The 22,307-nt window shown below is 41.4% G+C and overlaps 3 protein-coding genes across 5 annotated transcripts in view; 2 read left to right on the top strand and 1 right to left on the bottom strand.

Annotated features, from left to right (window-relative positions):
* Window positions 1-10,374, bottom strand: part of DNAH3 (dynein axonemal heavy chain 3) — a 66,990-nt gene extending 56,616 nt beyond the window's left edge. Inside the window, exons 1-10 of the mRNA XM_055709346.1 lie at window positions 10,018-10,374; window positions 9,448-9,556; window positions 7,886-7,987; window positions 7,156-7,381; window positions 5,786-5,855; window positions 4,575-4,764; window positions 3,893-4,082; window positions 1,996-2,191; window positions 909-1,034; window positions 11-206 (exon numbers count right to left, since the gene is read on the bottom strand). Coding sequence (XP_055565321.1) covers window positions 11-206; window positions 909-1,034; window positions 1,996-2,191; window positions 3,893-4,082; window positions 4,575-4,764; window positions 5,786-5,855; window positions 7,156-7,381; window positions 7,886-7,987; window positions 9,448-9,480 — 1,329 coding nt within the window. The 5' untranslated portion in view covers window positions 9,481-9,556; window positions 10,018-10,374. The remainder of the gene's footprint in view (window positions 1-10; window positions 207-908; window positions 1,035-1,995; window positions 2,192-3,892; window positions 4,083-4,574; window positions 4,765-5,785; window positions 5,856-7,155; window positions 7,382-7,885; window positions 7,988-9,447; window positions 9,557-10,017) is intronic.
* Window positions 10,375-12,834: 2,460 nt separating this feature from the next.
* Window positions 12,835-17,898, top strand: LDAF1 (lipid droplet assembly factor 1). 3 transcript variants are annotated; one of them, XM_055709760.1, is made up of 6 exons: window positions 12,908-12,996; window positions 13,706-13,769; window positions 14,174-14,312; window positions 15,098-15,266; window positions 15,661-15,799; window positions 17,035-17,898. In XM_055709760.1, exons 3-6 carry the CDS (start codon window positions 14,241-14,243, stop codon window positions 17,126-17,128), a joined length of 474 nt encoding a protein of 157 aa, XP_055565735.1. In that variant the 5' UTR covers window positions 12,908-12,996; window positions 13,706-13,769; window positions 14,174-14,240; the 3' UTR covers window positions 17,129-17,898. The 3 variants fall into 3 exon arrangements, with proteins under 3 accessions (XP_055565736.1, XP_055565735.1, XP_005442550.1); XM_055709761.1 differs by lacking the exon at window positions 13,706-13,769 and having other exon boundaries at window positions 12,835-12,996; XM_005442493.3 differs by lacking the exon at window positions 12,908-12,996 and having other exon boundaries at window positions 13,706-13,817.
* Window positions 17,899-20,752: 2,854 nt separating this feature from the next.
* LOC106631383 (melanin-concentrating hormone receptor 1-like) lies at window positions 20,753-21,781 on the top strand. Its single transcript, XM_055706614.1, is given in 7 exon segments — window positions 20,753-20,801; window positions 20,804-20,860; window positions 20,902-20,964; window positions 20,967-21,085; window positions 21,088-21,271; window positions 21,274-21,462; window positions 21,465-21,781. Coding segments are annotated over 7 exon segments (978 nt in total).
* The last annotated feature ends 526 nt before the right edge of the window (window positions 21,782-22,307 follow it).

The following is a 22,307-nucleotide window of genomic DNA, read 5'->3' as shown; positions in this document are numbered from 1 at the left end:
CAGCATATACCTTGTGGATCATAAAAAACGCAAGAAGATCCTCTAAGGAGTTAACCACCATCTCACGTAATTGTAACGACATTAAAGTTGCCACCGAACGGAAATAGCTTTCAACTCGCTCAGAGGAATCGCAGTCATTTTCAGGAGCAAAATGAAGCCATTTCCTTTTCTGATCAAGGAAAATAGATGCACAAGTTGGAATCCACCTACAATGAAATAATATGGAGACAAAGTTTTTAAAAGCTTGTTAAGTCTTATTTTGCACCTTGCAATGAAATCTAAGCTCAGAATGACACAATGAGCAAAAATCAAAGGGCTAACAGAGGCGCTTAACTAGATGTCAAAGGAAACTGTACCCACCAGGACTTAGAGGAAACCTGAGTTTTAAGCTAAAGATTCTTCTTAGAATGGGTCCCTACTATTAGTTTAAATCAGTATTAACAGACAAAATACTACTGACAATATTAAATTATTAGCATTAAATGGGAAACTTGAGTTTGGAAGAGATCTCAGATGGCAGAATGCAGTCACCTTGTATCATGGGCTATTAGCTCACATAATCTCTTTACTAAATTAATTGATTTCCATAACTTAAAAAGTTAGATTTTCAGTCACTCTTTTTATAGATTCAGACTCCAGTCCTCTCGTAGTTAGAAACCATCTAATCTCCAGTCCACATTTATTCACAGTCAGTTTATTCTCCTTTATTCCCAAGTACTTTTGCAGTTTCAATAGCTCTTCCAGCATCTAGATGTTTATTCCTCTCCACAACTTTCCCCTTTCTTTTGGCAGCCTTGTGGTTGGAACTACTTCATCACAGTCTAAGATCTGTTTTAAATAGGGAGCTTCATGTAAATCAGATCCTAAAATACTCTTATTTATCTACTGTTACTACAGTTGGCACTGACTTGTTCTGAAGAATATTGTGAGCTTCCATACAGTGTCTTCGAACGACCTCCTCAAATTCTGCAGGCAACAGTGGCAGGTCTCTACACAGCATTTCTTCAGTGCGAACAAATCTTAGATGACTATACCTATGGGAGTAAAACAAACAGTAGATATTTTAGGGAATTCTGTTTAAAAAAACCCCATGAAATATAGTCAGAAAGGTCTCATATATATTTATAAACACTAATAAAGTAATTTCATTGATGCATATCACTTCATTGCTAAGCTGTCCGACAAGTTAATTCTAATGAATTTTTTTTGCTATTGGCAAACAATAGGTGTCATAAATTTCATTCTGTACTTCTTATACTTAAAATTGTTTTAAGTTTTTGCTGAAATGATCAGAACAATTTCCTGTCCTTTTCCTAGAGTCACTATTGTATCCAGGCATTAAAGAACATACAGAATGACACCTACTGCTTCTATTCCATATTAATAGCAATATGTATCTTTTCTGGATACCCTGTGGGGAAAAAAATAAAATTTCTTCAGCAAGGCATATATCACAGTCTGCAACATACAACAGCTTAAATTCTTGCAAATGTTACTTAAGCTCTGAGGATTACTATCTACCATATTTATATTTATAAGAATACATATATCAATTTTCAGCAGTTCCCAGAACAATTTACAACCATGGACATTTGAAAGAGACTCAATTTTAAGAGTTAATTTTGCTCATTTCAGGAATCAAGATGAGAATTCCAAATCACTATTTACTTGAGCAGTGAATCTTCGTTTAGGGATAAGACCTTTTAACAAAGGGGGCGATCTTTCCATAGCACAGTTATCCATTCTTTACTGCGGACATGTAAAGCATGCTCATGCCTGCATTCAGAGTCTACAGGAAACAACCATTTTATGTTGAAATTCTTACAGGCTCAGAAAAAAAAATAAAATTGAAAACAGAACAAATTTTGCCACTTTTTCTCTATTGGCTTCCCCAGGATCTCTGTAGCATATGTAGGTAAGTTAGCAGATGCAGTCTAAGCCATAAAAAGAAAACATTCTCAATGTAATTAAGAGCTTATGAACAAGACATCTTACTGAGAAAGCCAGAGCTGTTGCAAAGTGGGCATCAGTGGATTCACTACGAACAGATTCCTTTCATTCCAGCTTTTCACTTCTTCATAACAGCTGTGCCATGGGACTGGTGCACGGACAACTCTCTGGGGAAAAGGGCGTGGGGTACTTGCAATAAACAGTCTCTCTCTTTCAGCTGGATCCATCAAGATGTAATCAACTAGAACAGATCATATATATCATGGTGAGACTGCAGGTATGGTCAAAACTTGCAGATGAAAAACACAGTATCTCCATGGTTCAGGAAGTTGTATAATTCCGCCTATTTAAAACTTACACACTGTCATATAGTTACTTGCAAGCTTCTAGGATGAAATACAGGACTATAATCAAATTACCAATTTGACTACAAAATAATTTCAGAAAAAGAAGACAAGAATTGGTCCTGGTTCTCAAAACGGGGGACAGGAGAAACACCTTTTCGTTCTGTTTCCAGTTGAAGCACATTCATTTTGTGCTTCAATTCCTCATACACAAACTAGGGGCAGAACGATCTCCTTTTCAAGGATGATTTTTAGAAGGCTTCTTAAATGTTTCTGAAACACTCTTACAAATCATCTGTTGCATCTAGGAATGATATTACATTCAAAGGGTTGATCTTGGACCTGCTAAGTGCCCAAATTCATGTGCTACCAGTTCTGATCAATGACCTATACACATGGGATTAACAGAAACTGGGAAGCAGACTCACTACCCCTTGTTGACATTAGCATTACCACCAAAAGCGATGGTAAAATTGTGAATTAATAAAAGGCAAATTAAAGGGTACTTAAAAAGATATCAGAGCCTATAGAAGGCAGAGTGAAAACCAATCAATCTCTCATTTTGATGCTGTCATGAATGAGAGGCCACACCTATTTACTGGTCAACATATTTAAGAAAATTGAAAGCAATTATTTCACATGGGGAAAACCCAATGAAACTGTAAGACTACTAGAAAGCAACTTAAAAAAATCTCATGTTCTACAGAACTTCCTCTTTCACATTCACTTTTAGAGAGGCATTACTGAATTTCAAGGATTATGACATTCTTTTGTATTTATTTATATATGATGATCTTCTATGTGTTGAACATGAGCAATATAATCATGCACATTAATGTGTCATCTAATTTTCCTTAATCCTGTAATGTCTTAAATGAAATTCTTTGAACTTGTGAAACGAACCCAGCGTAACATTGACTTCAGCAGTTATGACACAGATTAATTTGGCTGTTAATGTGTATCACTGACCTACTGCAGAATACAAAAAAGTTTGTCTGGGAAGTATCTGTTAAAATAGCCTAGTTTATCCTCTCCCCACATCAGGATCAACTATACTTACAGTGTTGTTGACTATATTTGTCTATCACGCACTCCAAAGCAACATTCATCAATGAATCAAAGCACATTCATCAATGAATAATCTGTTGCAGTGCTTCACGATCTTTATAGTCACGATCTATTTCTAATTTCTTATCTAATTTTTTTTGCTGCAAATTAAGATGATCAGTCCTTGTCAACCATCATTTGATCAATCACCTTTATACATCTGATGAGGTGATGCAGAATTATGCATTTTGAATGTGATTTGGATTTGAATTAGGAATGGGAAATGGTGTGCGTATGGACAAAATGATTCTATGCACCCAGAACTATAGTAATTTCTAACTTCTGTAGCTAAGTGATGGGATGTAGGGTCTAGCAAACAGGTATTTGTTGAAACTGGAATGTTATCTAGCACGATCACAGATTACATTCTCTCAGGTATCTATTGCAGTTCTACTAACCCCAAAGGGGTGCCAAGAACAGAAAGTAGACTTGCTTTCAAAGGGCAGTGAATGTCTACATACTCTGAATTACTAAGAGATTCTGAGTCTTACCAATGGCTTTCATGAGGCTGATACGATAGTCTGCCTTAACCTCTTCTTTTAAACTTGCAAGTAAATTCTCCAGGTTTGGGTTAGCAATAATGTGAGTTGGAATATGCTTTAAAATTACATTCATCACTTCCTTATCCTGAGGTGCCAGCATGTCTTCCTGCACTCCATTATATATGTAGTAACAGTACCTCTAAAAAATAATGTTCAAAATAATATATTTACTGTATGCATCTTCTGACAGATAATGAATTACTACAAAGTATTTTTAGCTTTTCTATCACTTGAACCTTTTCCGCAATTGAAAGGTGCTTGAATATAATGGATTTGGATATCTCTTGGTTCTTTGTAAACCACTGTCAATGCCCGACATTTTTGCAATACTTCTGTTTTGATGTACACATATATACCAACAGAACTGAGTGCAGCATATACTGATCTCTGAAGTACTAGCCAACAATGTGAGAGGTTAAGAATTTGGGAAGATACTTCTACGCGCAAACTCATTAGAACAAAAACCAAGACTAAGCAGGTAGAAACAAATGGGCAAGGTGTAGACAATATTTAACAGCAGTTTGATATATTGAATATTTACAACTTCTAAACCTCATGTACTGCCCTATATATATCTACATATACTGCAGATGATTACTACTTTTATCTTTAAAAGAAATTCTATAAATACCTCTAAATCATTTCCTGAAGGTGGCTTTTCTCGCTTACTTATCTCCTTCTCATGTAAGTGCATAACAACAAATTGTTCTTCTGGGGTCAATGGTTGGTTGTCTGTATAATGTATGACGTGTAATTCTGGCGTATGAGCAGATGCACAGAGTGAAATGGGATCCAAACTGTTTAACAAAGTTGGTGTACTTCTGAAAAAGGAATATAAGTTTAGGGAATAAAGCAGCAGTAATGGATTCTTAAATCAATATGAACAAATGATGAGTATTATATAAACCACTTACACTGCACTGAGGACAAGTATGACCTATGAAGTATTTCAATCACTCATAAAAAACCTCAGTAAAATTGTAACATCTGTAACATCTGACAGGCAGTACCTTATAAGCAATTTCATCAGACCCTAGACCTACCAGCACTATTATTCAGATTGCCCAAGATCTCCACCTATTTTCAGGTGATTATCTTACCAAAATCTTAACAATTTAAGCCAAAAGTTCAAATTTGCTCATTTGCGTAAGTGTTACACTACAGACTTCTTTTTCATGGTTATAGGCTGTTTTCTATAGGACTTTTGTCCACATTGCTCAGAATGAACAATACTCAGTCAACAAGCTTTTGGCTCCATACTTGATCTACTTCACATTATCAAGTCCTTAGTTGAAGAAAATCTAAATATCCCTTTTGTTTTTTTTCTAGTATTCATCACCATGTTATCTTAACAAGGAGTAAAAAAGTTAGTATCATAGCACTTCCAGAGAGGATTATTTCCTTGTTTTACTGATGAAGAACACAAGCACAAAGAAAATAAAAAGAAATATTTACTACAGCAGAGCACTCAATTTGACACAACTCTAGAAGCATTAGAAAGTATTTAAACCCTCACAGCAAAACTGAGACTTCATTTCTGCAATCTGTATCTCTACCAACTAAACTCTTGAGTTCTTAAGTCAGTAATTATGAAAGCAAGATGTTTCCTTTACCATGCCAAAGACTGAAATTTGTCCTGCCACAAAGAAGTAGTTAAAAGCTGCTGTCACTTCAAACACCACAGAATTTCAGTCTTGATGCACATACATTTTTTTGCAGAGACTTAACATTTCATGCTTGGATGCTTAACATAGCATCCAAGTAAAAAGAAATATTAAATCACAACTCAGATATCTAGACTGATTGTAATATTCTGTATCTTTAGAACATTACAGTACATACCTATCAGAATTCCATTGACTTCTTTGTGTAAGTTTGAGCTTTTTCCTAGAAGGATCAAATTCTTTCGAAGCTTTATGCACCAGTTAAGAAAATCACATACTGGAATATTTTTCAAGTAATGTATTACTTCAGACTGGTGAAAACCAGAGCTAACACAATCAATCAGATAATGAAGTAACAGAAAACTACAATGTTACAAGGAAGCCTTTAGTTTTGACCTAGCGTTTAGCAAGACACTAAAATCATCTGTTAAATAAACTTGCTGATTCTGGGACTATGACAGCATTTAGCTCATGCTGAAGACTTCAGTGCTTACTGACCTCCCTGCACAAACCATATTTTCTGCGCTGGGACTTTCTATCTTGAATAAAGAAAAAAGCACTCCTATAAGATGTATAGTTCCACCAAATATACTGCACATGAAAAATTTGCAAAGTACAAACTACTATTTTGTACTTTGTACAAAAATTTGTACAGAGTACAAACAAATAAACAGGTCTTTTAACAAAATTAACACATCATGCCTCTTCACCAAGAAAAGCACCATGACCTGCTTCCCACATCCCACCCATGTACTGGAGATATACACAGAGTAGAAGAACCAGGCGTATGTAAAAAAACTGTTAGAGATCCAATGAACACAACCAAACCTTTCTTAAATAGCATACAAGGGGACTATGCAGATATTGAAACTATTAAGTCTCATCTATCCCAGGGAAATGAAACAATTTCTAACACTTCAGGGAAGCAAAGCAACTATGCAGCATGAGTATACTCACATGCAGACTGACAGTATATAGAATCAACATGTTGAATCAACAGCATATAATATCTCACATTGTAGTATTTACATATACATGCACAGTTTACTAACCAGTAACATCAATTACATGGTTTAGATGTAAACAGTGTATTAAGCAACATTTCTTAGATTTGATCCTCAGGGAAAGATTTTAATGCCTGTCACCCATCTTGTTTTGCTATGCAAGATTTACGAATATGGACATAACAGGGGTGCACATCTAACTTGTTTCTGTTTTCCTGTTAGTACTAACTTTTACTTAGCAAAAGTAAGAACCAACCTGTATTTCGTTCATTTCCTGCTTTGCAAACAATTCCCTCCAAATAATTGCATGTGATTATTTGAAGGGACGAACTTAACTAATTAATCATATATTGGCCTTACCTTTATTACAGTTATTCACGCTTTTGGCAATTTGTCTATGCTGACCCTGAAGTGATAAGCTCATAAGCTTTTATTAGGGATAAGCGATTTTCCCAAGGATGATGCTTTAACAGATAAGCAATTAGACATAAAAAGGTATAGAACAAGCAAGGCTAAACTTATAAACACATTCAAATACGGATACACGGTGAGGCTGTTCTCTGCTCTGCTGAACCCAGTGACGTCCCTGTCATTGAAGAGGACTTTAATTTGTGCACATTTTTCAATTTTAAATCCCGTGCAGTAAGAGTATAGTTATTAGCTATGGAGTCACTCGGGCTTCGGTAGTAACTCTGTTCTTTGAATGGAGCTGCCAAAGTCCATGACGCTCGTTGCATCAAAGGAGGGTAACAGCTCCTCTTAACAACAAGCTGAAATTGGAGAAAAAAAAAAAAAAAGCAGTAGTTTTACACAGCACAGTAATTTAAAGAGTCTTTTTAGAGCTAGAACTGGGTTAAAGATCAATAACTCTGACTCAAGAGTCATTTGACCCCCAATCTATTTTCAGATCCTGATGCTCCACACATGTATAAGAATAATTTTACACGGTGCTTCAGTAGGAGTACTTGTATGGCTTTTTGAATAATCAAAATATTTAACCCAAAATTTAACAGCAAATAATTAACTATAAATTCAAAAGAACAGATTTAAACTGCCAATGTTTAATGTCCAAATTATAACAGAAGTTGTAATGACACTTTTCTAAATAAAAGCAGCTCTACTGAAGGACCTGACAATCTGCTTAGTACTTTAACTTAGTAATTTAAATTATTTTTCCTGTCTTTACTTCAACTGCCAAAGGCGTAAGATGCCTAAAATCACGCTAGCACATATAATTTAGTGCATACCCTGATGCAAGGGGAGAGCACACATACCTGATACAATTCTGAAGGTGCAGCTGAAGCAGAAGCAGGTAGGGGCGGTAACTCCGGTAACCGTTTTGCATGACTCACGTTATACACAGAATTGTTCTGTGACTACAGAGAAATGAAAAACAACTTCAAAGACATTTATGAAATACACTCTTCTGAAAAAGATTCATTCAGAAAGAACAAAGACTTTCCATTTTCATTGAAAATTACATATTGCAACTTTTCCAGTTTTAAGGAAATGGACATTCTGTGGAGTGGGTTCCTCATGAAAACAGGTTTTCAGATGGCACTGTTCTTTGTAGTCATTTGATAAAACTTCTAATCAGCAATATATGTCAGAATTAAAAAAAAAAACCAACATTTTTGTATCACTGAAAACAAATCAAATTATTTAAATTATTTTTACTTATACTAAAATAAACACTGGATGTTAAAACATGAAAGCCCACCAGACTGCCAAATTGACAGTGAAACAGTCCAAGTTCCAGAAGAAGCTATATTGCCAGGATGCCACTGAAAGAACAGATTGCTCACAAGGACTCTGCAAAATGTTTTAATACAAATGTCAGAATGCCTAATACATCTAAGAGCTATGTTCCACTTCCTCAAGATGACAATACTTTGAGGTGGCCTTCCAGGACCCAGTACGAAGTTCTCTAATGACATTTTCTCAGAATTATTTAGCCTCACAAGTGCTTCAAGATGTTTTTGAACAGCACCTTTCCTTAGTACAGGCCAAAACCTCACCCCTAGTTTCCTCTGAGCTCCAAAAAACCCCAAATTTGTTTAGGAGATTCTTGAGAAACAAATTCCCAAATACATAGCGGCACTATCAGAAAAAGGAGGTGGAAGTATGTGGCATCTGAATGCGAGTGAATTAAATCAACATGAAAGAGGAAGTTACTACTCAATATAATTATGTTTGAATAACAAATAATTGTTTACATAATTGTTATTACATTTTTAGCATGTGATTATTGCTTTCTGATATATGAACTGGAAAAGTAGGCAGCTCAAACCTAGTTTTCCAGCAGACAAAATTGTGCCCTCCTCAATACCAAAGTACAGGCCAGCCCATTCAGAAATAAAAATTGAGGACAGACTGATCTGATTTACCTCCTTGGTATTCCCCAGCATGTCTGCACACAGACACACAGAAATCAAGACATTATCACTGCCAAGGATATTTCACTAAAGACAGCATCAATTGCTCTTGATTAATGACTAAAGGATTGGGCCTTAGGGTACTTTCAAAATGCAGTTTATTAGGAGATTTGTTCATTCTTAAAGGTACAAGGGTTATTAAGAAAGCCATTGTTCATTCTAAAATGGCTCTTGGTTTATTTTTTTTTTTTTGTATTTCAAAAAGTTAAATGCTTGACTAAAGGGATTCTTAGTAATAAGTATATTATAAAGGCTTAGGTCCAAAGAATATTCAACAAGAACAACTGTATTCAAGTAAGAGTTCTTCCAATGTCAAACCACTAGCCACCAGTAATGGCCAATTTCATCTGAAGTTTTGAAAAAGTTATTGAACTTTCACAGTCACTGCTGAAAAAACTTACCCTCAGGAGCCCCGGGCTCTGTGTTGGCTTCATTCTGCTTTGGGTTTTTTGTTTGCTTAGAAGTTTTTGGTCCTCCCTGTCAATACAAGCACACTTGTCGTTACATGCACTGGAACAGAATTAGAGATCATTTCAGATGCTACAGAAGGTGTCAAAACAATCAGCTTCCTATCCCAGCTGCCAGGAAGAAGAAAAATCTCAGCTCTCCCCTTCCTTGTTTACAACACTAAGCTTTCTTCCCCTCCAAACCACACAATCCCTTTTTCTCCATTCCTCTTCAAGCTCACTTTTCACCTTAATCTTTCAAACCCTCTCCAGATGTCTTTCAAGTAAGATTGTTTCCATCCTGCTTTTCCCATTCTCAAAAAAACTGTTTCTTCCCCACTACCTGTTCTCTCCTAATGCCCCAGGGCCTCTGGGCCCCTAATTATGGTTTACAGCAGATGAGCCATACATTAATTGCCATGACAAATAAGCACACGTCAAAAGGAATGGGAAAAGAGAGAGATGACCAGCATGCCTTACACATCCACGAAGTGCACAAGCGAGCAAGGTAAGAGCAGGTACTACCTGCAGGCGCCCTTGTTACCAGTCCCCCTGCCTGTTGCAGCTTGGTGAACTTCTCCGACACTCTGCCTTTCAGTCCTCAGCTTCGTTGCCCCAGTTACAGCATAGCTGAAGGAGCCTGGAGACAGGAATTCCCTCCTCCCTCTCTTCCCCCTGCAGAGAGAAAACAGCCCCTTTCAGTGCAGTGTTTTGCCAAGCTGTGGTCAGGGAGATTCAATTGTGGAACCAATGAGCAACTGTACAGGTTCATTTTACCTCTGAAAGCTACTGAAAACATAGTCCTAAGACATCTGAGATATTCTGACATTTGTATGAAAACATTGCACACAGCAAGGGAGATCCCAGAGCAATAAAGGCTATATAAACCCAAATTTACTAAGGAAGAAGGGGGGTGGGGGTGGGGGGTAATTATTTAATATTCCAAATCTTGAACTCAAACATCTCCACCACTTTTCCACCATTGTGACTCAAACTCCCTGAAGATCCGCAGACAGCAGGTGGGATACTTGTAGCCACAATTCCTCTAAGTCAGCTTGTACACATCTGCCTCCCACTCACAGTCATCACTATGTCCTGAAAGAGTCCTCTACCAAATTTCTTCAGAAATGGGATTTATTACCATCCAACATGAAATCTCGTGCAGTCTCCTTATACCGACCCTCAAGAGATGCCTTGTACATTTTCTGCCAACATAGTGAGACTTCCATTTTAACTTAAACTCTTTCCCAACATCTCTGGATGCTAATTTTCATCCCATTTTCTGTAAACTGTGAGAATGGCTGATACCCAAGTTAACAGCACCGTTTTCCTTGTATCTTGACCTAATACCAACTACAAGTGGAACATTGTTCCTGCCTGGCCACACATGAAAGCTGCTGCTATAAACTGAGCTGCTCTTTAAACACAAGGCAGCAGCGTGGGGTACAGAACCACTGCTGCTCATGCTGGAGTTGACAGTTGTTTGGCTAGTGTGCAGTAACTTTCCAAATACTTCGGTGCTGGTTTGCAACCTGAGTATTTTCCTGCTAATTCGAGCTGATGCTGGCATGAAGACAAGCTCGATTAAGCAACAGTTTTAGTAACTACTGTCCCTCCATGCACAACTTGGATGCTTATATATGCATGCCCTCTGAAGTTAAATAAATTAACTTGTGTTGCTTGGGAAGCATTAAAAACAGTTATTTCATACATAAAGAGATTATATGTGAATGTTTAGCAAAGAAATAATTATGCATAGCAGGAACTAAGTTGTACAAGACTACCTCCAAAACTGCAGCTATGGCTTGTCTCCAGAACAACCACAAATTTTTAACTTTCAATATACTTCTAAACTCGGTGGAGCCATTGAACTTCATAGTGCCATTATCACTGTCACACCCCTTTTAAAAATGCATACAAAATCAACACACTGAAATTGAACTTTACATACACTAGTCTACTAGGCATATCAATACACAAGGCACTTCAATAGTATGATACAAACACTTCAACAGTTCAAGCAAAATAAACTTGCCCTCACCATCCTCTTGTTGCAGGTATCATGTGCTGGGCTTTTAGAACCCATGATCTAAATCTGCATTAATATGGAAATCGCTCTTTTACTCCTGCTTTCCACATAGCCCCTTGTATCTGAAGAGCTCACTGAAACCAGCACCTCAAAGGCACAGAGCTCTGACGGACTGATAGGTTAAAAACCTCAGGCTTTATAAAACCTCTCTTTATAGTGGAAGACCAGCACACACCAAATTAAACAGGCTATTGATTTTGTTCTCTTTAAAAACGATCATTAAACCATTCACGTTCAGTTTTGCAATACTCTGAGTGGCATCAATCAAAAAGAGTGATTAAAGCAGTCACAAGACACACAAATATTTTACTGATTTCTGACTGTAATTTACAGCGTGAAAAATTCTGTGTAGCCAAACGCAGGAATTCAGTGAAGCTTCACACTGGCATGTAACACCATCACGCCGCCTCTGGAATGGGCCAGGCTGAACCCTCATGCCACACACCTCATCCAGCGCCACTTCCAAGGGGGACAGCCCCAGCCAAATGCTGGGACACCACAGGACGCACCCATCTGGCTGACAACCCAGCTGAATCTTCAAAGCCATTACTCCTCCCGTGGCGCACAGGTCTGCCATGCCACACGGCCACGCAAACACCTGTGGTGGTGGCAGGGCTGGGTGGAAACACGTGGGGACAGGTAACTGGGGGCAGGGGGGACACCACTGAAGCCTTTCACTGCTGCTGTCCCACGACGCCTCACGGCCCAAGTGCCTCAGTCACAGCTCATGGAAGGCTGCTCCTTCGCAGCCCCGGCTCGGCAGGCAGCAGCCCCTCTGCGGGGGACAGTGGGCTTAGAGCCGCCTGTCTGGGTGATGCCGGCCACGCGGGCCCTCAGGTGCAGCTCGAAGCGCGGTGGCACCCCGAAGCCACCCGCAGCCCCCTGCCACCTTGGCCTGCGGCACCCCCAGCGGCCTGCTCCCCTATGCTTCCCCGGGGAGCACCCAGGCGTCCGCATGTCCCCTCCCAAGTTCTCCACGGCTCGAGGCTGCGTCCCCCTCACCGCACATGGCCCTGCGACGCTCCCTGAGGGCACCCAGCACCGAGCTGCTGCGGCGGCGCCCGGGGGCTGAAGGGCAGGGCAGGAAGGGGGACGCGGAAGGGCACAAAGAGAAATGATTAAAAAGCCACTAAAGCCCCGGGTGTCCTGTGGAGACCTTCCCGGCGCCATCCTCGCTAAGTGCCCCGCCGCACCGCCCGCGCCGCCTCACGGGTGCCCTGCCCCGGCCCGCTCCCCCCCTCAGCCTCCCCGGCCCTGCCCGCCGCGCCGCCGGCCCCCGCGGGGAGGAGACGGCGGCGGGAGAGGGCGGCGGCGCTTCCCTCAACCCCGGCAGGCCCAGCCCGGGCCGCGCTGGGCGTCGCATCGGGAGGGCGAGGCGCCGAGGCGGGCTGCGGCCCGACGGCCAGCGGCCGCAGGTGAGAGGGACGTCCCCAGCCCGGCGGAGGGAGGGAGGGAGGGCGGGGAGCGGCGCCGCCCCGCTCCGCCTGGCCGGGGGCTGCGGGGCGGCCTGTCAGCCCGGGCCGCCGCTCGGTCGCAGCGGGAGGGCGGGCGCCAGCAGCGGCGCGCAGCCCGGCGGGAGCGGGAGCCGCGTCCCCCTTACCTCCCTCGGCTCGGGCGGGCAGCGCGGCCCGGCCCGCGGCCACAGGGCTTCGGTGCCGCGCGGCCTCCGCCCGCCCCGCTCGCTGGGGAGACCCGCGCTGTGCGCGGCGCTACGGCCCGCGCCGGCCGCTGCTGCCCGGGGAGCCGCCGGTAGCGCAAGGGCCGCGTGTAGCGCCGGTGGGGGGGGGGCGGGGGGGCCGTGGCGCGGCTCCTGCCCTCGCTGTGCAGCGTCCGGCGCGGGGTGCAGGCCGCGGTGCCGTGCCGTGCCGTGCCGTGCCGGCCGTAACGGGGCGGGCGGGCCCTCGCCAGGGACGGCTGCGTGGGAGCACGGTGCGAACGAGGGAGGGTCCCTGTGTACAGGCGGCGTCTCCAGCGGGAATGCTGACACCGTGCCCCTGGAGCAGTACCAGCGGAACGCTTGTCCTGGCCTTCCACTGGCAGAGCCCCGCCGGCAGCAGCAGGTGGCATTTTCGTGGGGGAAGGGCTGATGTTGCCAGAGGTGATGTTGCCTTTAAACTGTCACAGTTTGTATCTTCAGAGCATTTGAACGCGTTTTGCCGTCTCACACGGAGTTCTGAAGCTGTCCAGGGTGAGGTTTCATTTCTGAAGGCAAGGCTACGCACAAAAACACCCCTCGGTAACGTGTTCCCAGCTGCCAGCACTAGTAGCAATAAATGGTCCATGTGGATAGTCAGAATTGATGGTCTTAATGGTGATTCAGCACCCTCATGGTTAAATACGGTTAAATATGGGGTTAGTATTATAAGGGAAGGTGGGAATCACCTTGGATCTTGGTCCTTGGCTTTGGGAGTTTCCTAAGAGTTTTCAGGCACAGTCCCCCTACACCAGGTACGCTTTTGTAAAAGTAATGTTTTAGACTCCGTGTATCCCATTAACGCTTGAAATCTACATTCTCTGTTTTTGCAAAAGACATATTTTGTTTTCGAAAAAACTTCTCTATGAGCCTGTTACTAATTGTACCTTAATTTTAAGGAGAATTGGATGGCTGAGTGAGAACTGGTTGTTCAGAAGATTCACAGTCGTGGCTGAGGATTACAACATGTCTAAAGAAATGCAAGAACTGCAGAAGCAATGGCACTCCGTGGTGCAGTCCATCCACAGCAACTCAAATGTCAGTCTGGATTATAATCCTATAAAATACATTCATAAAGTTACTCCTTTCATAACTGTTGAAATACCACACCCCAATTTATTTTATTTACTGGTATAAGCATTTGAGATAATAGAGTGGCATTTTATTGAAATGGTTGTGCTGCTACAAAAAGAACAAAAACTACAGTGCATATTTTTTTAAGAGAAAGGAAGTGTCTTTACTACAGTAAAATTTCAGCGTATAGGTGTGACTGCCTCTGTAAAAGGTAATTTTTTTTTTTTCTACCAGTAACATTAAATTCCTAACAACTTAGTGCGGGCATGTCTGTATCACAGTACTTATGCTCAAGAAATGAACAGGTTGCACATATTACTGAGGCATGGAAAAAAGAAAAATAATTTCTAAATATTATAGGATTTTTTCTTAACAAATACAGTTCTCTAGATCAAAGTCATAGTTGTTGAGACCCCACTGAAATCTGTGCAGCTAAATTAATTTGGATTTTTTACTTGTTTTCAGCTTGTGGTTTGTTTTTGTTTGTGGGTTTTTTTTTAATTTGTGCAAGACTGGATGGGAAGTGCAAGAGAAACGTGTCTGTTGCTGGTAGAATTATATTTGCTATAAAGTTATCTACATTTTCAGTAAGTCCTCATGCTTTTGAAATTTAGAGGCAACAGCTGCCCTCTATTCGAGCTGCAGACTTACAAAAAGGTGCTACCTGTAGTTCACTGAGTAGCGGTAATCTTTAAGTTATCTATGACAAGAGATGAAAACAATCTGAAATGTTTTTCTTTCATCCACAGGTTGTTGCATTTATGAATTCTCGTGTTGGCCAATATTTAGATGACCATCCTTTTGTTGCCTTATCACTCCTGGTGTTTATTGCACTGTCTGCTATTCCCGTTGCATTTTTCCTGATTTTTGTTGTTACAACAGCCGTAATGGCCTGTATCGGTGTCATAGTCATGGAAGGTATTGTATGCATGCATGTATGTACTTAATCTGTTTTAAGGCATGTTGTCTTTTTTTTTCTTCTTCTTCTTCCTTCTGGAGTTCCCAGTTCAAGCAATTGAGGATTTCTGGATGTAGTCCTCAGGTTTCAGCAGTAGTGAAACTCAATAGGAGAGTAGTAATCTGATTAGGTGTAGTCTGTACGGGGGAACTCCTACTTCCCTTTCTAATCTCAACCACCAGGATAAACCTAATCCATTTATCTTGACCATGCATAGCTTTTATAGAGGCTAGCTAGTTGATTGCAGGAGACTGTTTTTCCCAAATGGTTTGAAGTTGGGGTTGTGGTAGAATGTCAGCACTTCTAATTTGTATATAAATTTGTGTAAATAACAAACTGATTTTCTTTTATTAGGTATTGTAATAGCCACAGGTGGCATAGCTCTCCTTTGCGTTCTGTGTGGCCTGGGTGCACTTTCACTGGGCGTTTCTGGAGTACTGAGTGTTTGTTATGTCGTCCTTTCGACTCTGGTCAACTACTGGTATGCGTCAAGGTGAGTATTGATGTCTTGATCCATGCCTGAATTTCAAACTGCACGACAGTACTATTGCATTTATTATTTCATTTATTTTAAGTGAGCCACTGTTGCTTAGTTATATAAACATTTCTTGAATGCTAGAGCATCTTTGGCTACCCTGGTGGCTTAATGTGTAGCATATAAATGTCTAGTCATCAATACATATTTTATTGAGAATTAATACGTGCACTCTTTCCTATTTAGGAAAGAGGAAATGTAAATAGTCTTTAAATGGGCATGTGCTAACACAACATGACATCAAGCAATAAAATACACCTTTGTCTCACTCAGAGTATTTGTTGCTTTAAATGTCATTAAAACGTTCCTAAACACTGGACTTTGCTTAGAGGATGAACCTTTTGCCATTCTTTCTGTATGGCGACCCAGCTATCTCTGCTTACCTGCATTTGTAGAGTAACGGACCAAAATTAGTTGTAGATTTGGGATAGGCAGAGAGGTAGTTAAAGGGACAATGTGACCAAAATAGAAGTTACAGGGTTTGCCGGATGCTGCACGCGTGCAGCTTGCCAGTGGTATCTCCCAGTGCTTTAGGCTTGGAGGCCTGTTTCGGCAGCATTACCGGAGCCAAGCTTTTACCAAGCGTCTGTCTGGGAGTAACAGGCGCTAGCAGGTTGTGCTGGAGTGCCACCTGTTGTCCCTTTAAATATCTACCAGGGAATGAATAACGATTATGGCTTTTTAAGCACAGAGAAGAGCAATAAGAAAAATTGCAGCTGCTCCCTCCTAGTCTGCTCCTTCATCACAGCTGTGCTTCCTGCACAGCTCTCAAGGACACACAGAATTGCCTGTGGAGCCTGTGGTATTGTCAAGATGACAAGATGATGGCGCAAGGCCCAGTGTGCTTGCATTTGTTTCAGGACTTCATACCACTTGTCCAGGGCATGCCATCACATCTGTAATATTGCCCACCGATTCCAGAAAAGACTTCTTTTTTCCATAGCATATCTGAATATGCAACCCAACCTACAGATCAGCCATATTAACTTACAGCTTTGGTGTTAAAACAGGTAATATCTGGTCTTTTTATGTTCCTGTGTCTTTTGAGAGAAGCTCAAGTAGACCTGCAGCAGATGTTCCACAAGTCTCAGACAGGTTTACATCTCACACTGCTCACCTTTTTTGAGCAAAAAGTTAAAAGACTATAATCTTATGGAAGAACACGCTGTAAAACCATTCTTTCCTTCTGACAGGGGTCAGATAAGGAAGCAAGAAGTTAATGGAAGTTTGCCACAGAAGAGTCCTTCTGTCTTGGATCTTTCTGCCAATAATGGAAAGAATGAATAAGTGGGTTTTTCCACACTTCCCTCATAAGCACTTAACCTTACTCTTCTGACCTTTGCTATGTAATTATTTACTCATCGAGCATTCAGCCTTTGCGCATTCCTTATGGGAACTGAAAAAATCAATAGGCATCTTATATTGGCAATGTAAAACTAATATTAAGAATAACCATTAAGCAGCAGTGTGTTGCAATATTAAGTCTATGTGCATGATGGAACGTTCCACAGAATTTGGTAAAGGGATGTAATAACTGCTACTGTTAAGTCAGTGACAATTGAGAGAAAGGGTAGGTAAATATTTGACTTCCCATTTGTTGCTGGAGTTCTGGATGTACTATCTTTTGAAATTTGTATGCAGCAGTTGGTCATTTTGATACATAAGTGTCAAAGTTCAGAACACGAGAAATGTGTTTTGAAAGGTAAAAAGTATTTTTAAGCCTTAACAGCCTTTGTTAAAATAGTATGAGCACACCATGCTAATGCTTTGTATTTATTATATGAGGAAAGCTGGGGTTTATCATCTGTTAGGTCATAGTATAAGCTTTTATATTATATACCTTAAAATGTTGCATTGTTCTGAAGGGATATTTTCCTTCTTCCTATTGCCTCATCACATCAATGGTATGGTATGCAGTTAGGTCTTGCATTTTTTCATGTTAAGTATTTAATTGCCTGTTTTGCTTCTCAGTTGTAACTCAGTTGTATGTCATTTAAACTTTTCATTTTTGCAAATGCCATATTATTGTTGAGCATTATTAAACTAATAAAGTTAGATGCTTTCTTAAAGTGCTGTTTGTTTAACCAGGTTGTCGTTACTCTTGCTTAGCCTACAGTAAAACCTCTTCCAGATCTACTTCTAGGAAGGCTCCATTTGGAACTGAATTCTTCTCTGTTAAAGTATTTTGGCTGGCCAGTAATGCTGAGCCACAAACTACAGATTACTCACCTTCTCATGCCTGTAAAGGACATGCAGAATCCTAAGGGCTGAACTAGTGTAATACTCCGGTTTTGCGTGAACCAACACACTGTTTGGCTCCAACATGGAGTCAAAGTTTATCTGAGCCATAATGTGTTCTGCACAGTATGGGTGGTAACACTTCCAGCTGTAGTGATAAGCTGGCACTACACTTCAGCAGTGGAGTAAAATCATCCTTAGTCCTAATCAGTGTTACTGTCTGCAGAAGACAGACAGGACCTGATGCTAATTCATAAAGGGCTTGAGTATTTACTATATTACAGTTAAATGTGAAGGATTTACAGAATGGAGACCATAACAGGAGATCTCTTTCATAATTTACCAAGACAATATTTTTTCACTTGCTTCAAGGCTTTATCCCAGACTTTTTAACTTCTGTGTGGTGGTAGTAGTATACAAGCAGTAAGACGAAAAAAAGCCACCAACAAACAGAAACAGTACTTTCTCTACTTCCCTTGTAACAAAAGCTAGTGCTGTAATAACTTTACATGACATACAGCCTGGAGATATCTATCTGCAAGGTAGAACAAAGGTTTTTTCATGAATATATATACTTTTTTTTGTGGTTGTTACATTGCCAGTATCCCCACTTCAGGATGAAATCTGCAGCTGCTGTCAATTACAGTAGAGCTCTGCCAGTTTACAGCAGGTGAGGGTCAGTGGTGGGGGACAGAATACTGTTCATAATTGCATGGTGCTGTAGAGTGATGCACATTGCAGCTGTAGGTAATCCAACCTAACACCAAATTCCCCAGTGCATACACTGGACTGCAAAAAACCTGAAAAATACTGCTGGTTGCAAGTGAAGAAACTCCAACAAGGTAGCATGTTGGGGGTGTTGAGGTGAAGGAGGTTTTTTGCACTGGCTGATAAATGGAATACATTACCCCTTGTGCAAATGGACCAGTGCCTGCTCTAAGAGTTGTGCAGTACTGAAATAACTGTTTCTAAGTGCTAGAAATCCTTACAGCTAGCAAAAAGTGAGCCTTGAAATAGCATTCTAGCCGTTACAGAAGCCTCCCTGCCTCTCACCAGGCTACGGCCCCCCCACCATCAGGATACAGTTTGAATCTAATGTTACTTTTTCTGGGCAGTAATACCTTCAGTCTAGGAGTTTACAGGCTGCTAAGAGGACTAGTGGTTTTGAGGGAAATAAGGCAGAGGTTAGCATGAATGGATTATAACACAACCACCACCTCATTTACTTCACATTTCCAGTTGTTTGCCTTTTTTACTGCTGAGTTGCTGTAATTTGAAATACACCTTCAAAATAAATCCCATGTTTATCTCCTGTTCTCTTCTATCAGTCTACCTGAAATGAAACATGCATAACTATTACTGTGCTTGAAACCTCCAAATGAATAGGAATGGAAAAGGCACTTCACAGGAGGGAAATAACAATGCTTTTTATCACCCATGTTGCAACTTACCAGGCCAGAAAAACTCTAGCTTTCTGCATACTTATTCACACAGCTTGTACCTTTTCACTTGTAACATGATCTTGCTTCAGAATTAAAACAGATTAACCCCAATCTAAGCTCACAAATCTTGCTGCAATCTTGACTTCAAGTTAACATGGTTCTTTGCAGAATTCTATTGAACTGTTTATACTCAATTAGACCCTAAAACCAAAGCGTGCTCTCAATGCTGGGTATCTATCATTTTGTTTAAAGGATTTTATTTACTTCCAGACCCCGTTTGCCTCTCCAGAGTACAAGTTCATTGCTTAGTCTATTAGTGAATCCTGATCACTGCCTGAAGCACTAAAATGAAATTCTGCTCTCCCTGCAAATGTATTTCCAGCACTCCACTGCCAGCTCGGCAACAGGCACTGCCTTATTACATCCTAGCATCTCTGCCGGGTGGTGGTGCAGGGAGCAGAAGAGCTGCTTTTTAACCTGCATTAACAGCTGCTGATGATGCTCGGAGCAGTGGCTTTGAGCAGCTCCACAGAGCTCCAAGGAATCGGCAGCCTTTTTTCTTACAACATGGAAGATTCTTCAAGCTGCTGCTGGGGACCAATTTTTCCTGAAGGATGGATTTTAAAACAAATCCCAGAGCTTGAATAGCTGCGTCCCCAACAGCTCCAAGGCTGTTCAAAACTTTTCTCTACCTGGTAAGTGCAATAAACAGGTAAGTGAAAATATACATTAGTATGAAAGCTATAAAAGCACAGGCAGGAGGGAAGAAAAATCACTTATGTGAAACAGGTTTGTAGAAAGCCTGAACGTGGATATTATCCATAATCGATCAACATATGTATCAGATATGAATACATGTATCAAAACATACTCATATGTAAGTATGCATTTGAAATTGTGTATATACACATAACATGGAATGACACACACATCGGTGCTCTTCCCTTCTGTTAAGGTGTGTTCATACACATGAAAAATGAGTGTGTGCACATTTGATTAGATACATGTTTTATGTAAACATTTATGAAAGCTGCTGAGAAAGCGCCTGCATGCAGCTAGCCACAGCCACACACACAAAGCACTTTCATGTGCCTGAGAAATCTGTTACTTGCATTCAGAGCACTCACTATCTGTTAGAAGCCAGAATATCCCCAAGGCATATCCTCACCAGTGGTCCTGGCACAGGTTTTTCCTGCCCACACCAGTCTCTGCAGGTGACCCTGACCCCAGCATGAGCTATGGCAGCTTCATCCTGCCCACCCTGTTTGGTATCATCTGTCTGTGGGCATTATTGGTAACAGCCTGGTTATCTGTACAGTCTTAAATCTGGCCCTAGCAGTAGCATCCCAGATACACCATGGAGAGGCTGATAATGAAGGTATCTGCCCTTCCTCATCCACCAGCTGCTGGGGAGCAGAGCCTGGTGCTTTGGGGAGACAATGTGCAAATCATCACTTCCCTGGATGCCAACAACCAGTTCACCAGCACCTATATCCTCACCACTATGTCCATTGACTGCTACCTGGCCACCATCTACCCCTTCACCTCCACTTGCTTCAGGAAGCCCCCCCTGTGGCAATCCTTGTCACCTGTGCACCCTGGGTCCTCTCCATCCTCAGCATTACACCTGCTTGGATGTATGCTCAGCTCATCCCTTTGCCTGGAGGTCTACTAGGCTGTGGGATTCATCTGCCAGACCCCCAGAGGAACATTCATTGGTACACTCTCTACCAGTTCTTCCAGGTCTTTGCCATCCCTTTGGCTTCATCACAGTGGCTTACAGGAGGATCCTGCTCAAGATGGCCAGGTCCTCAGAAGCACTGATGGGCCACAGATGCATGAGGGCTCGAGCAAAGAGGCTGACCCATACAGCAACTGCCATTTGCGTCACCTTCATCTGCTGGGCACCTTTCCACATCCTGCAAGTGGCCCAGCTCACCACGGCCCCACTCTGCTTTTCCACTATGCCTACAATGTGGCTGTTGGCCTGGGGTTTGCCAACAGTTGTCTGAACCCCTTTATATCTTGCTGGGCCAAAATTTCCAGAGGTGGCTCGGTGTTTGTGGAAGGCCATCTACTGCAGGGCTGGCTTCCCCAAATGGGAGCAAAAGCATGTGAGAGGATGCAATTGGGTCAGGACAGCCACTGCTGCATTTGGTGTCCATCTCTGGTAGGTATCAAGACCCACAGGATTTCAGGTGTGCCTCTACAAGCCAGCCACTCCTCTTGCCTGAGGAAAGAGTTGGTGGCAGGCAGGTGAGCACCACACTACATCTCCTCTGGAACAGATCTTTACTTGGCCAGGAGTCAAGGCTGTGGCAGCATTTGGGCAGAAGCCCTGTTTAGCAGTGTTTCCTTATTTATATCTTCCCCGACAGCTATTAATTATATTCTCCCCAGAGGGAGATAAAGATCTTTCAAGCCTTTTATTAATTACCCCACATAATATTTTGCTGTAAAACCCCCGACAAGCAGCAACCCACTGCCCAAAGCTAAGACACTGCCACCATTTTCAACTTCATAATTTTCTAATTAATTTCTTGCTTTAAGCTCACTAAGAAGGAATTTGGACCATTCTGGATTTTTTTCTTGAAATATGGCTTAGGAACGTAACACACTTTACCATGGTTTTAAAAAACTAGGACAATCATGTCTTCATGAATCATTTTCTGTCATTTTAAAGCCAACAAAACTACCCATTTTCCAGAATCAGCAGTTGTCAAGAAGCCCAGCAAGCATTCCAAAATGTTTACATTAAAAGCAATCAGACTGATTTATTCTCACTC

This window comes from Falco cherrug, chromosome 4 (genome assembly GCF_023634085.1).
Source record: "Falco cherrug isolate bFalChe1 chromosome 4, bFalChe1.pri, whole genome shotgun sequence".
NCBI lineage: Eukaryota > Metazoa > Chordata > Aves > Falconiformes > Falconidae > Falco > Falco cherrug.
Note: the sequence above shows the minus strand (reverse complement) of the source record. Positions and strands in the feature narration are given on the sequence as shown.

What these genes read in the sequence shown, in the direction of transcription:
- LDAF1 (XM_055709761.1), top strand. Translation starts at nt 14,241, where the DNA reads ATGTCTAAAGAAATGCAAGAACTGCAGAAGCAATGGCACTCCGTGGTG. An exon ending in CCATCCACAGCAACTCAAAT is followed by an intron (nt 14,313 to 15,097) that starts GTCAGTCTGGAT and finishes TTTCATCCACAG; the next exon opens with GTTGTTGCATTTATGAATTC. An exon ending in AACTACTGGTATGCGTCAAG is followed by an intron (nt 15,800 to 17,034) that starts GTGAGTATTGAT and finishes TCCTTCTGACAG; the next exon opens with GGGTCAGATAAGGAAGCAAG.